The 15,923-nt window shown below is 44.8% G+C and overlaps 1 protein-coding gene across 3 annotated transcripts in view; it reads left to right on the forward strand.

Moving 5' to 3' along the window:
• The window catches only part of ABCA2 (ATP binding cassette subfamily A member 2), a 108,914-nt gene that overhangs the window by 18,521 nt on the left and 74,470 nt on the right, over positions 1-15,923 (forward strand). For all 3 annotated transcript variants that reach the window (XM_079961864.1, XM_079961866.1, XM_079961865.1), the window contains one exon: positions 12,535-12,628. In XM_079961864.1, coding sequence (XP_079817990.1) covers positions 12,535-12,628 — 94 coding nt within the window. The remainder of the gene's footprint in view (positions 1-12,534; positions 12,629-15,923) is intronic.

Here is a 15,923-nt window from a genome sequence, read left to right on the forward strand (position 1 = left end):
CAAGTTTTGGCTGAAGCTTCTATTTATTTTTATTCCATAAAATTTATATACGAATTGATTATAACACACGCAAACACCGACCGCTGCCAAAGAAAAACGCAGAGTGGTTTATGGAAAGAATTTTCGTGAGAAAGAAAATGAGAAACCCTGGCTTGTTGCTACCAACACATACCATTCAGTGAGAGGTGCTTTCAGGATTTTCTAGGTACACTGTAGTGGATTGGGCCCTCTCCCCCACCCACAATTTGTTGACAATAACCTGTTCCTTGTGCACAAGTTAAAGCTGGAAGTCTTGCCTGGCATCTTAGCATGATTCCTTTCTCACTCAAGCTCTGCCTACCCCCTGCACCCAGCTATTGCACACTCAGTATTTACAAGGCTCCTGTGTACAGCAACCACAAACCAACATGGCCAGAAAGCAAATTTAGGTGGTGTGCAGTCCAGCCACCTTGTAAGCCATGCTGTTGTTGCTTTAAAAGTTGAGGGGCGAAGGGACAGGATATCCAGAGCTCCACACAAAAGAATGGGGCACCCCCTGCATTGGCCCTGTCTCCCTGCATCTTGTGACTGTGTAGTGAATTGGTTCTTCTTCCTTATACACCTGCCTGGACCCTTAAAGCCAAAGAAGGTAGGAGGTGAGGGAGGGCCTTTTCAGTAGTGGCCCATGATTACAGGGTGGCCTCCCCAGAGAAACTTGCTTGGTGTTCACATTGTTGTCTTTTGGGTGCCTGGTGAAGATCTTTGTATCCCACCACACATTTTACTGAGGGTTTTTAAAAATTATTTGCACTGTTCTTGTTTTCTGTTTTAAGATTTCACAGGGAACCTTTTGTTAATGAGTAATGAATAACAGTGGGTAGGAAGAAAAACCTCTTCGGTCAGTGAATGAGGCTGTCCTTACATGACTAATCACAGATGCAGCCACTGTATTATAAAGGATGGTGTTTGCAGTTCTGGTGACTAGGGGTAACCTTTTCCCAGTTATTCTGTGCTCTTTGTCTGTAAAATATTGGTCTGCCTCACAGGCTTGTGGATAAGTTGTTATCATTATTAGTCTTGGTGAAACCTTCTTTCTTGCTTTTTCCAAAGCTAGAGCAGAAATGCTAGTGACATGAAATCTCTGAAATCTCAAAGCAAAACAAGTTTACCCCACCCTGAACTTGACACCGCCTGGCAGAAGCTGGCAAAGAAAATGGGTGTTAATGTTTCATGGCACAGAGTGGCAATTGTCAGAGAACTCTCCCCTCCAACAACAAGTAAACAAGGGGAGGGGCAATCTCCAAGAACAATGGTTAACACCCAAGCTGGGCTGGTTGCAGAGAGGAGCAGATTCTGCTTCCCTGGAGGAGACTTTGGAATCATAGAATCATAGAATAGAATCATAGAATCATAGAATCATAGAGTTGGAAGAGACCACAAGGGCCATCGAGTCCAAGCCCCTGCCAAGCAGGAAACACCATCAGAGCACTCCTGACATATGGTTGTCAAGCCTCTGCTTAAAGACCTCCAAAGAAGGAGACTCCACCACACTCTTTGGCAGCAAATTCCACTGTCGAACAGTTCTTACTGTCAGGAAGTTCTTCCTAATGTTTAGGTGGAATCTTTTTTCTTGTAGTTTGGAACCATTGCTCCGTGTCCGCTTCTCTGGAGCAGCAGAAAACAACCTTTCTCCCTCCTCTATGTGACATCCTTTTATATATTTGAACATGGCTATCATATCACCCCTTAACCTCCTCTTCTCCAGGCTAAACATGCCCAGCTCCCTTAGCCGTTCTTCATAAGGCATCGTTTCCAGGCCTTTGACCATTTTGGTTGCCCTCCTCTGGACACTTTCCAGTTTGTCAGTGTCCTTCTTGAACTGTGGTGTCCAGAACTGGACACAGTACTCCAGGTGAGGTCTGACCAGAGCAGAATACAGTGGCACTATTACTTCCCTTGATCTAGATGCAATACTCCTATTGATGCAGCCCAGAATTGCATTGGCTTTTTTAGCTGCCGCGTCACACTGTTGGCTCATGTCAAGTTTGTGGTCAACCAAGACTCCTAGATCCTTTTCACATGTACTGCTCTCAAGCCAGGTGTCACCCATCTTGTATTTGTGCCTCTCATTTTTTTTGCCCAAGTGCAATACTTTACATTTCTCCCTATTAAAATTCATCTTGTTTGTTTTGGCCCAGTTCTCTAATCTGTCAAGGTCGTTTTGAAGTGTGATCCTGTCCTCTGGGGTGTTAGCCACCCCTCCCAGTTTGGTGTCATCTGCAAATTTGATCAGGATGCCCTTGAGTCCATCATCCAAGTCGTTGATAAAGATGTTGAATAAGACCGGGCCCAAGACAGAACCCTGTGGCACCCCACTAGTCACTCTTCTCCAGGCTGAAGAGGAACCATTGATGAGCACCCTTTGGGTTCGGTCAGTCAGCCAGTTACAAATCCACTGAGTGGTAGCATAGTCAAGACCACATTTTACCAGCTTCTTTACAAGAATATCATGGGGCACCTTGTCAAATGCCTTGCTGAAATCAAGGTAGGCTACATCCACTGTGTTCCCTTCATCTACCAGGCTTGTAATTCTGTCAAAAAACGAGATCAGGTTAATCTGACACGACTTATTTTTCAGAAATCCATGCTGACTATTGGTGATCACAGTATTCCTTTCTAGGTGCTAACAACTGTTTGCTTAATGATCTGCTCCAGAATCTTCCCTGGTATTGATGTCAGACTGACTGGGCGGTAATTATTTGGGTCCTCTCTTTTCCCCTTTTTGAAAATAGGGACAACATTTGCCCTCCTCCAGTCTGCCGGGACTTCGCCTGTTCTCCAGGAATTCTCAAAGATGACTGCCAGTGGTTCTGAGATCACATCTGCCAGTTCTTTTAATACTCTTGGATGCAGTTCATCTGGCCCTGGAGACTTGAATACATCTAAACTAGCCAAGTATTCTTGTACTATCTCCTTAGTTATTCTGGGCTGTGTTTCCTTTGCTGAATCATTTGCTCCAAATTCTTCAGGTCGGGCATTGTTTTCTTTATCAGAGAAGACTGAGGCAAAGAAGGCATTGAGGAGTTCAGCCCTTTCTGTGTCCCCTGTTTGCATTTCACCATCTTCTCCTCTGAGTGACCCCACTGTTTCTTTGTTCTTCCTTTTGCTACAAACATACCCATAAAAGCCTTTTTTGTTGCTCTTAACCTCTCTAGCAAGCCTGAGTTCATTCTGTGCTTTAGCTTTTCTGACTTTGTGTCTACACGTGCTGGCTATTTGTTTGAACTCCTCTTTGGTGATTTCCCCCCTTTTCCATTTTTTGTACACATCCTTTTTTAATCTTAACTCAGTTAAAAGTTCTTTAGATAGCCACCCTGGCTTCTTTAGGCACCTTCCATGTTTCCGTCTCATTGGTATTGCCTGAAGTTGTGCTTTTACTATCTCCCTCTTAACAAACTCCCAGCCATCATGAACTCCCTTTCCTTTTAGTATTACTGTCCATGGGATCTCACCCAGAAGGAGTTTGCCTCTTAGGATGAAGGCCAGTTTAATTATGCCAACCAATCTGCATGACTTCTGAGTACAGTTTGCTCCAAAACTAGCGTAATGAACACCAATAGGTACAAATGTAAGGTTCTATGTTTAGGCAGGAATAACCGGCTGCACAAATATAAGATGAGGGACACCTGGCTTGACACCAGTGTGTGTGAAAAGGATCTAGGGGTCTTCACAGGTCACAGTCTTGACCTGAGTCAACAGTGTGATGCAGCAGTAGAAAAAGCTGATGCTATTCTAGCTGCATCAACAGAAGTCTAGTGTCCAAATCAAGGGAAGGAATACTATCACTCTCTTCTCCCTTGTTCAGACCACACCTGGAGTCCTGTGTCCAGTTCTGGGTACTGTAATTTAAGAAGGATGTTGACAAGCTGGAAGGTGTGCAGAGGAGGGCGACCAAGATGATCAAAGGTCTGGAGACAAAGTCTTAAGAGGTATACAAGATGGGGGAACACCTGGCTTGTCAGTTGTACATGAGAGAAGGATCTAGGGGTCTTGATGGACCACAAGCTTAACATGAATCAACAGTGTGATGCTGTAGCAAAAAAACCCCATGCTGTTCTAGTCTGCATCAACAAAAGTATAGTGTCCATATCAAAGAAAGTAATACTACCCCTCTATTCTGGTCAGACCACACCTGGAGTCATGTGTCCAGTTCTGGGCACCACAGTTTAAAAGGATACCGACAAGCTGGAAGGTGTGCAGAGGAGGGAGGCCAGGATAATCAAGGGTCTGGAAACCAAGCCTTATGAGGAATGGTTGAGGGAGTTGAGGATGTTTAGCCTGGAGAAGAGAGGACTGAGTGGGGATATGATAGCCATCTTCAAAACTGAAAGGCAATCCCATGAAAGATGGAACAAGTTTGTTTTCTGCTGCTCTGTGGGGTAGGACCCAAACCAATGGATTCAAATGAAAAGAAAGGAGATTTCAGCTAAACATTAGGAAGAACTCTCTGATGGTAAGAGCTACTCAGCAGTGGAACAGACTATCTTGGAAGACTTTCCTTAATTGGAGGTTTTTAAGTAGATGTTGGATGGGCAGCTCTCGTGGATTCTTTAGATGCAATTCCTGCATTACAGGGGGTTGGACTAGAATACTTTTGGTATCCCTTCCAGCTTTACAATTCTATAATCATATTCTATAATTATTCTATAAATATATTCTCCATGCACACATCTACTTTGTAATCTCCTAGATGCACAAAACATTTCCTCAGAGATGAATCAGGAAGAGATGGCTTTCTTGCGGCATTCTGCCCTTGCCTGTGCCCCTGCCCTTGCCCTCTGGCTGAACCTCACAATGATTGCATTGGCGTGGAGGGCAGCATATAAGATAATGCATCCCTTCCAGGCAGGAGGGGGAAATCTCCACCTGTGCGTTGCATCTGCACATGGGAGTACGAGGTCAGGGCAAGGAACAAAGTCACACGCAAAGATTCCACTAGCTGCTAATCTGGCAGATGTTTCAGAACAAGCATGCAAGGGTTTCTGGTAATTTATCTTCCTGTCTCTGGCAAAGTCCTCTCAGATAAGAGATCACAGCACTTCAGTTGTCTTCCAGGATGGATAATTCCTTTACTCCCTCACAAGTACTGACTCAGAGGATGGGCAATGTGGTTTCCTGTGCCAGCTGTGTCATCAGTGGGAGGCTCCCAGATTTGCCATATTGTTGGACATCTGCCTTTCTTTACTATCCATCTTAACAAGTGCCCCTTCAACTGCCTCATGAAACTTGGCCAGATAAGAAAATAGGAAGCGAATTCGCCCTCTGTGCTATTGGTTTACATATTCCTGGAGTTTAGATGGCAAATTATTGCAGCACCTTATACATAGGGCTTCCTTTGAAGATGGTTCAGAAAGTTCAGCTAGTGCAGGATTTGGCAGCCAGGTTGCTCACCAGGGCAAGACGGGTTGAACATATGACACAGATCCTGGCCTGACTGCACTGGCTGGCAGTGAGTTTCCAGGCCCAATTCGAAGGTTTTGACCAATGAAGCCTTCAATGGCTCAGGACCACAGTACCGCAAGGACTGCCTCTCTGCATGTGAATCTACCCAGATCCTGCAATCATCCTCTGAGGCCCTTCTTTGTGTGCCCCCTCCCTAAGAGGTCCAGAGGGTGGCAACATGAGAAGGGATCTTTTCAGCACTGGCTCCCCATTTGTGGAATGCTTTCCCTAGGGAGGTTCGGCTGGCGCCTCCATTGTACACCTTTAGGCACCAAGCGAAAACGTTCCTCTTTAACCAGGCCTTTGACTGATTAAACAGTCTGTGGACTAGGGGCGGGGTGTTATTGTTTTTATTTGTTACTAGGTTACATATTTTTCTGCTTTTATATTGTAAACCACCCTGTGAACCTCTGGTGAAAGGTGGTATAATTTTTTATTATTATTAATAATAATAATAATAATAATAATAATAATAATAATAGCTGTCACCTGCCAGCAGTCATTCCTTCAGCTCTGCTGAAAGACCAGCTCCATCAGACACCTCCTTTCCCCCTAAATGTTTTTATACCACCTGTTCATTATAAGTACTACTGTTTAAGAACTGGAGCCTGAGCTTGCTTTTTTCCTCTTCCTTCTCTGCTCCCTTTTCCTTGTGTGTTGTGCTGCTTTAGATTATAAACCTGCAGGCAGGGAATGCCTTGTTTTAACTTGACTACACTTTAAGCCACTCTGAAAGCCTTTTTGACTGAGGGGGGGGGGAGGCGTGTTGGCTGACTCAGTGTCTCTCCTGAGAGTACCTGTAGGTGTATGGGAGGGGATGCAATGTCTTGAAAAGAAAGCTATCTTTCAAAGTTAATCCAACAACCAACCCTGGCGGATCCCCCAATGTCTCTTCACCCCACACACATACATATTTCCAGAAGGCATATTAAAATCACCACCTGCTGGGAAGTGGAGCAGCACTGGGAGGGTTGGGAGAGAACTTTCTGTATTAATTACAGCAAATAATTCTGTGGCACTCTTAGAGACAAAAGTTTATGCTATCATGAAATCTCTAAAGACTGCTTCCCAGCTGCTGCAGCTGCTTTGCAGGTTGGATTCAAACTCACACCGGCAAAATCAGAGTGCCCAGCTGAAGTGCATCAAGCACTCTTTAAACTAAATCCATTATTTTTAAATTTGCACTTGTAACAGAAAAACCCCTGATATAATAATTGTGATAAAAATAATGATTGACAAAAAGCCATTACCAGCTGACGTTAACCAGAAAATGTTCCATCAGTTACGTGAGAGCAATAGAACTTTTGAGTTGGAAGGTACTCAAAAAGATTGTCTAGCCCAATGCAATGCAATGTAGGAATTGCAGCTAAATAATCCCTGATAAATGGTGGTCCAATTTCTGTTTAGAAAGTTCTAAATAGGAGAGTGCATGACCTTCCAATGTGGTCTGTTCCACTGCTGAACAGCTCTTACGTTAGAAAGCTCTTCCTAGTCTCAATCTTCTTTTCTTTTGTGTGTGTGTGTGCAGGAAATTGGGTTTGGGAGGGTGCAATTTAGAGGCTCCATTTTTCAAATGAATAGAGAGCAGTAGATGTAGAAAACACACAATGAAAACAAATTTTTGTCGTTCAGTGTGGGAAGAGAGTTTTGTACAGTATATCTGAATTTGATGTGTAAGAAAAGAAACCCCTCCAAATGGCTTAGAAACGTTCCGAGTCTTCCTTACCCTTAGAAATGTGTGATTTGTGAGTTGTTTTCATTGCGGTAAATCAGAGTCCACATATTCTTTCACTGCACCGAGACCTTTTAAAGTCCTGCAGTGCTTTCCAATTACGGAGTGAAGAGGTTCTCTCATTATAGCCAACACCCACGTAAGAAGTTCCTTAGGAACATTGCTGTTTGATCATCCCACAAGTTGAGAAGGGCAAGTTGTGGGAGGCTTGAACGGGGCATATAAAAGTTCATGATAAAGTAAAGGTAAAGGTACCCCTGCCCGTAAGGGCCAGTCTTGACAGACTCTGGGGTTGTGCACCCATCTCACTTAAGAGGCCAGGGGCCAGCGCTGTCCGGAGACACTTCCGGGTCACGTGGCCAGCATGACATCGCTGCTCTGGCCAGAGCCAGAGCCAGAGCCGCACACGGAAACGCCGTTTACCTTCCCGCTGGTAAGCGGTCCCTATTTATCTACTTGCACCCGGAGGTGCTTTCGAACTGCTAGGTTGGCAGGCGCTGGGACCGAGCAGCGGGAGCGCACCCCGCCGCAGGGATTCGAACCGCCGACCTTTCGATCGGCAAGCCCTAGGCGCTGAGGCTTTAACCCACAGCGCCACCTGCGTCCCATGATACCTCTTCAGAAACAGCAGCCCCAAATTTGCATGCCAGAGGACATTCTTTCCGTAAGTGGAAACGGGTCCTCTGCAGGGAATCATTTTGTCCAAAGCAGCACCCCTTGCATTTAGAAATCGGAATTCTGAATCTCAGTAGGCCTTGATAGGAAAGTGTTCTGGATTGCAGTGCAGAGATGGAGGACACCCAAATTTATCAGGTTGACAGTCTTATGCCAGGGTGTGGCTGATTGTTGTGAACCCCCACTCCCGGGGCATATATAGTTGCTTTTTAAATGAAAAAAAAAAGAGGTGCTGGTACTCCTTACTTGGTGAGTACTGTCACAATCTGGATATATGGTGGTGGTTCTTTGACGCTGTGCCTTGGCAGCACGAAGTGATTTGGATAAATGTGCTGAGTCATCACGGCAGTGCTCTTTAATGTGTCAGGATATTCTCCTCCTCCGCCTTCTGCAAAACATGCTCTGAATTATTTGGCCTGTGCCACACACAACACCTCGTTTACTTATTTATTTTAAAAACGTATTCTTTCCCCCTCTGTTGCGACACTAGCTTCTCTGTTGTGGCTGGGCAGGGCCCCAAAACTGACCCACTTAACCAGTAGCTGTCATCATCCATTTAAAAACCACCCAAGATTAAAAGAAAACACAAAAGCCACATAGCCAGTGTCAAAGTGTGGGTCTTTTTTTCTTTTTTGCTGTGTTTCTTCTTGTCCAGTATTGTACACATCTGGAGATACCACTGAAGTCATGGGCATCCAAGGAAGCAGAATATTGGAAGATTCGGGAGAGATAAAAGCCGTGCAGAGTTGAACTGTCAAACTGGCTTCTTCAGGAGGCAGTGATGGCCACCAACTTGGATGGCTTTAAAAGAGGATTGAACAGATTCTTGGATGAGGATAATAATAATAATAATAATAATAATAATAATAATAATAGTAGTAGTAGTAGTAGTAGTAGTTTATTTATACCCCACCCTCCCCGGCCAGAGCCAGAGCCAGGCTCAGGGCAGCTAACACCAGTAAAATTACAATAAAATAGGGGGGAAAGGGGGAGAACCAAATACGGGTTAAAATACAGTTTAAAATGCAGCCTCATTTTAATAGTAGCCTATAGATCAAAACCATAAAGGGAGGGAAACATAAGGGTCAGACTGAGTCCAAACCAAAGGACAGGCGGAAGAGCTCTGTATTGCAGGCCCTGCGGAAAGATGTCAAGTCCCGCAGGGCCCTAGTCTCTTGGGACAGAGCGTTCCACCAAGTCAGGGCTAGTACTGAAAAAGCCCTGGCCCTAGTTGAGACCAATCTTAACTACCTTGCGACTTGGGACCTCCAAAGTGTTGTCATTTATGGACTTAAGGTCCTCCGTGGGGCATACCAGGAGAGGCGGTCCCGTTGGTACGTGGGTCCTAGGCCGTGTAGGGCTTTAAAGGTCAAAACCAGCACCTTAAACCTGACCCTGGAGTCCTCTGGGAGCCAGTGCAGCTGGTAAAGCACTGGATGAATGTGATCCCGCGGCAAGGACACTGTAAGGAGCCTTGCCGTGGCATTCTGCACCCGTTGGTTGTGCTGTTGGTGGCTCCTAACCATGATGGCTCTGTTCTGCCACAGTGGCTGGAGGCAGCAATGCTTCTGAATACTAGTTGCTTGAAGCCACAGGAGGGGGGAGGGCTCTTGAGCTCGATTCTAGCCTGTAGGCTTCCTATAAGGGCATCTGGTTGGCCACAGAAAGGATCCTGGACTAGGTGGGAGATGGCGTGGTGACATACTGTGCACTCTGGCCATTGCATGTTCTTGGTGGGATGCAAATAGGGGTGATTAATTGCTGGCGGAGTTTAGGAGTGGTTGTGGCGATGCACTTGCCAAGCATTTTAATTTCAATAAGTAAATGAAAGGAAGGAAAGAAAGAAAGTTGACAGAGTTTTCATTTTAGCTCAAAACAAAAGCTTTCTATCTTATTGGTTACCTTTGAATGTGTTGATCCTGCTTTGGGGCTGCATAAACGATATGTCAGAAGCTTCAGGCTGGGAATTGAGATGGGATCTGTTAATTACAGCACAATTAAAATTAGCACTTAAGCGGGAGCTTCTGATGGTCCCAGCGGCTCAGGACTAGCTGGCGAAGCTTCGGTAGATGGCAAAAGAAGTGAAATCAGAACCACCGAGTTGGAAAAAGAAGAGACCAGGGTTTGATTGTCCTTGTACTGTGCGTGGACTTAGCTGTATCTGTGGGGGCAAGGGAACCTGGGGGGCTGCCTCACACTGAATCAGAGCATTGGTCAGCCAAGGTCAGTATTGTCTACACTGAGCGGCCGTGGCTCTCCTAGGTTTCAGATGAGGAGGATCTTACAGTCCTACTTGGAGATGCCAGGGATTGAATCGGTGACCTTCTTCATGCAAAGTGGACATTCTACCACTCAGCTATGGCTCTTCCCCATAGGAGGGGCTTGCTTGCTATAGCAGCCACCATAAAGCTAAGGAAAAAGGGTAAAGATAGTAGATGAGTTCACCAAAGATCTGTCTAGCCCGATGTCCCAATTCCTGTAGTGGTCAGCCAGTTGAGTTGGGGAAGACAGAAACTGGGCAGGGGAAGCAACAGCCCTTTTCTCCAGCATCCGCTATTAGGCGATAGACCGCTCCTGAAAAGGGAGGCTCCATACAGCAGTGAAGCCTAATACTCACAGATAGATAGATCCTTCCTTCCTCCCTCTTTGAATTTGTTTAATTTCTGTGAGCCAAAGGCCTTCACCATGACTTATGTCACTGAGTTTTGCAAGTTAACAGTTTGCATTGTGTGGAGCAATTCAGTGATTTACTTAAAAAAAACAAAACATTTTTATTGGTTTTTAAACAAATGCAAATTAGTTGTATTAAACACTTATCCATCAGTACATCTAATGATGCTTGTTCTATCCATTCCCCCCCCCAAAAAAAAATTATTCATTTTATAACATTTTATAACACAAATAAAAAAAACAAACAGAAAAGACAAACCATACAAACAAATTCTTGTCATAGCCTTATTTTTCTAAACATTGTTAAGTGGGCTTCCCCAAGTCCCACCTATCTGATTTTCATTTTACTTCATCTTTAGCAGTTTACATATATCATAATTTCTAACCACCTTTTTTTTATCACACTTAAAATAACTTTTATCACATCACTTACAAATAATACTATTTTAAAATACCCTATCTTCTACTTCTAACCCTACAGCCTATATCCACTTCCAAAGCTATTCTAAGCTTGTTCTATCCCTTGACTTTGACATACACATTCAGTGTTCAAAGATATTACCGGTACTTAACCACTCCACTGGAGGAGGGTAGTGGTCCAGATCCCCTCCCATTTGTGATCTTCAATTGGGTGGCCTAATTCTGTTTCCCATACAATTCAAAGGCCATGAGCACCCACTGCTTCATGATCAATTAGATTGCTCTATATTAGGAAAGTGACCTGCTTCATAAGGATTCAAAGAAAGCAAGTGCCCTAGACCATGTCCCCTGCTCTTCAAACGCTGTGCAAGAGAATGAGCCTGAGCTACCTGAACCCAGGTAGTATGAGTGCCTTTTAATTTACCTTGTAGTTCCTCTTTGAAATTGCTTTCCCTTTGGGAAGCAGGTCACAGATGGTGTGAATGCCTATGTCTTACCAATCCTAGAACTGTTGATATTTGTCTGTGTGTCTGAAAGCTGGATGATTCAGGAACAAGAACAGTGGTGAAGGGTCAGGGACCAGTGTTTTGCTCCATGTTTCCCATGCCATCACCATTGATCTTGTAAACAGATTGTCTGCTTTCCTTACCTCATTCAAGGACAAATGTGAGAGTGGGTGGCCTCTTATTGAAGGTGTGGAAGGGACCATTTTGAGTTGGGCCCAATAGTCCTCTGTTCTTCTCCTGAGGGATGGGATCAAGTATATTTGATTTGAAAAGCAGCATAATATAACATTAAGTTAGGCATTCCCATCCCTCCTTTTGCTTTGTCTATAGAGAGTTTTGTTGCTTATCCTAGAATGCAATTGTTTACTTGAGATATTGTTGTTGTTTAGTCGTTTAGTCATGTCCGACTCTTCGTGGCCCCCTGGACCAGAGCACGCCAGGCACTCCTGTCTTCCACTGCCTCCCGCAGTTTGGTCAAACTCATGCTGGTAGCTTCGAGAACACTGTCCAACCATCTTGTCCTCTGTCGTCCCCTTCTCCTTGTGCCCTCCATCTTTCCCAACATCAGGGTCTTTTCCAGGGAGTCTTCTCTTCTCATGAGGTGGCCAAAGTATTGGAGCCTCAGCTTCAGGATCTGTCCTTCCAGTGAGCACTCAGGGCTGATTTCATTCAGAATGGATAGTTTTGATCTTCTTGCAGTCCATGGGACTTGAGATATAGGTATCTGCTATTTCTGGGGGTTTTTAACTGTTTTCGGTTACTGCATCTTATGTGTAAATCCCCTCTACAATTAATAAATTAATTATTAATAGTAATTAAAAATAATGAATGAATAATGCTTTCATTTGTCTTCTTCCAGGCAGTTTCACTGAATGAAAGTTATAATACTGTATATGAGCTGGGGGGGGGGAGAGAAACCTGGCTGTGTATCTCTTTTGTACAGACTTGTGCTGGTGGTGGTTGGGGGGAAGGCCCTGGCAAAGTTTTGGGTGCTGCTGCTCCTGCTTCTGGGTGTCTCTGACTTATTTCTCCTCCTCCTCCTTTCCTCAGTGGGTGCTGGCTTTCGAGATCTTCATCCCTTTGGTCCTCTTCTTCATTCTGCTGGGGCTACGACAGAAGAAACCCACCATCCCTGTGAAAGAAGGTAAGCAGCCCTCTGGTGCTGGGGTCAGCAGACTTTTTCAGCAGGGGTCCGGTCCACTGTCCCTCAGACCTTGTGGGGGCCGGACTATATTTTGAAGGGAAAAAATGAATGAATTCCTGTGCCCCACAAATAACCCAGAGATGCATTTTAAATAAAAGCACACATTCTACTCATGTAAAAACACTAGGCAGGCCCACAAATAACCCAGAGGTGCATTTTAAATAAAAGCACACATTCTACTCATGTAAAAACACCAGGCAGGCCCCAGAAATAACCCAGAGATGCATTTTAAATAAAAGCACACATTCTACTCATGTAAAAACATGCTGATTCCCGGACCATCCACGGGCCAGATTGAGAAGGTGATTGGGCCGCATCTGGCCCCCGGTCCTTAGTTTGCCTACCCATGCTCTGTGGACCTGGAAAGAGACCCCCACATGCCAGCCTTGTAAGGTTAACCACCCCCATGTAGAGCCCATAACCCTCAATGAATTTGGAGTGAAATTTGACGCCTTTCCATTTTCTCAGATCCAGCTAATCCCTTAATCCACAGGTGCAGTTTGCCTTGAATGTAGCAATGGATAAATCAGCAGGATAAACCTTTCTCACCTGCTTGCTGGAGGGAGATGTGCACTTCATGGCTCCTTTGTGCATATGCAGTGGAGCTGTGCCAAAGTTGCCTGGTTATGAGAGCGAGATATTTGTAGGAAGTAACAGAAAATGCTGGGCTGTAAAAACAACCACCACACGAAATAGCATTGTTAGCAGTTGCTGGAAGCCCAAACCTTTGTGCTCGGGTCCTGCTTGTGGGTTTCCCATAATGGGAATCTGGCTGGCCACTGTGAGAACAGAGTGCTGGACTAGATGGGACAGAAACTTGATCCAGAAGGGCTCTTGTTATATATTCTTTCTTTAGGTATATTCAGTAGAAACAGCCAAAGGTTTATGATGGGAAATGTTTAGTGGGTTACATATTCACGGCAGCAGGAATACAGATGGTTGGAAATTAGTGGGGGGGCACCAAAGGCTTTAAATGTACAAATAAAATGCTACTATGTAATTTGGGAGAGAGCACTTTATGTGAAACTGACTCAAAAACTTCATGTGGCTGTAGGGCAGAAAAGCTTTTGCGGCTGACTTGTGGCCGCTTATCCAGCATGCAAACAAAGACTCTGCAGGACAAACTACACCTGCTGCATTGCCTAATAGATGGTTGTGGTCATGTCTTCCTTTATATTGACATCAACAGTGTTCAGGTTCCCTCCCTGTGAAGTTTATTATTATTATTATTTAGATCTGAAATATGCCTTCAGATTGGACAAAAGGGTGGGCTGTTTGGTCATTTTTCTTTTTCAATATGTAACACAAAGCGGCGTGGGTTTTCTTGCAACCATAAAACTCAATAAATGTATTTAAAAAGAAACTCCAGGGGTAAACACTTTTTCACAGTGCTACCTCTGTGAAAGGTTTCACACCTGTTCAGTGTTTGCCTGCAAAAGCCCAAGTTTGCCCAAGGAGGGGAGAGGAGGTGTCAGTAGCAGCCTGAAGACAGAGCAGCTTGCAGGTTCCTGAATTTTGGTTGGAGAGGCGTTCTCAATCTCTCTTCTGGAATGCTAAAACTGATGAGGCACCTCTCTCGATTCATCTGCACAAGTTAACGGCCCTGGGCCTAGATACTGAATAGAGAAGAGTGGGCAGCAACTCACACAGAGGCATAATGATCAGCCTTCTCCAAGAGCGGCTTGTCGAGCTGGTTCAACGTCTCATCATTCCACAGAGGGAACAGAAACACCCACTCTGCTTGAAGTGGACTGGAAACTGAGAGCACAGAGAAGGCATGAGAAGAGCCCTGCAGCTTGATCAGGCCCAAGGCTTCCCCTACTGTCACAGTGTGGTGCAGGAAATTATAAAACTACGCAAGGCAAGGAGAGAGTGGATGGATAAAAGTTTTTCTCCCTCTCTCACAACTTCATTGTTAACATCCAGTGACGCTGAATGTTGGAAGATTCAGAACACTTTTTTTTTTTTTTAAGGACTTATTGGTTGGTACAGTGCATAGTTAAACTATGGAACTCACTCCCTCAGGAGGCTGTGATGGCCACCAGCTTGGATGACTTTAAATGAGGATTGAACAAATCCATAGGAATGTTTGGTTCTTGCCGCCTGGTATGTTTGCAGACCACTAGAGCAGTTGCCAGACCCTCAGGATGTCTGTTGCTTTCAGAGACCATAACATGCCAAGAAGCCAAACCAAATCGTGGAAGGTCATAACTTGGCAGTAGAGGCCCAGCTGTGCAGGCCCTCCACTTAAAAAGAATATCGTATAGCAGGTGACCAGGAGGAGCTCGGAGCTTTTGCCAGCTGAAACTGATCAGATGCTGGACCAGAAGAGCTCAGAGGTCTGACTTCCCAGAAAGAGTCGCGCATCAGTAGAAATCTCTTCATGTCTCAAGATCAGCATGGTGGCAACCACAGCTGTAACGGTTGTCCTTACATGGAGTAAGGAGCCCCTTTGAGTTTAAGTAACGGCTTTGCAACAAATCTTTTTGGCACTACCTTCCATGCTTCAGTTGCTTGGAGAGCTGCTTTGCCAGAAAGCTACACATGCAGATACTCTGAGGTCAAGCAGGAGGGCTAGCTAATATCTCATAAGGTGGAACCAGGGTTCAGTATGACCATAACAGATTGGACAAAATGAATTTAAATAGGGACAAATGTACAATTGCACATTAGGATGGGGAATTCCTGACTTGACAGCAGGACATGTGAAAAGGATCCAGGGGTCTTAGTAGACCATGAGCTTAACATGAGTCAACATTGTCATGCAACAGCAAAAAAAAGGAATACTATTCTAAGCTGCATCAACAGAAATCTTGTGTAGTAATAGTATCACTCTCTTCTGCCTTGGTCAGACGACACTTGTAGTACTGTGCCATTCTACTTTTCTAGAAAAAGAGGAGCTGGAACTCACAGTGAACACCTCTCTTGTTCTCTTATAATGGCAATGCCGCCCACCTGAGAGGTACTGGAACTGAGTTCCGGCTGAAAACTATCCCTGGTACTGTGTCTCATTGTGGGCACCACAGTTTAAGAAGGATATTAACAAGCTGGAATGTGTGCAGAGGAGGGCGACCAAGATGACCAAGGGTTTGGAAACCAAGCCTTAGGAGGAACAGTTGAGTGAGGTGGGTACGTTTAGCCTGGAAAAGAGGAGACTGAGAAGAGATACGATAGCCATCTTCAGATATCTGAAAGGCTGTCACATCACATGGAAGATGGAGCAACTTTGTTTTCT

Source organism: Podarcis cretensis (genome assembly GCF_951804945.1).
Source record: "Podarcis cretensis genome assembly, chromosome: Z".
In the NCBI taxonomy this organism is placed as follows: domain Eukaryota; kingdom Metazoa; phylum Chordata; class Lepidosauria; order Squamata; family Lacertidae; genus Podarcis; species Podarcis cretensis.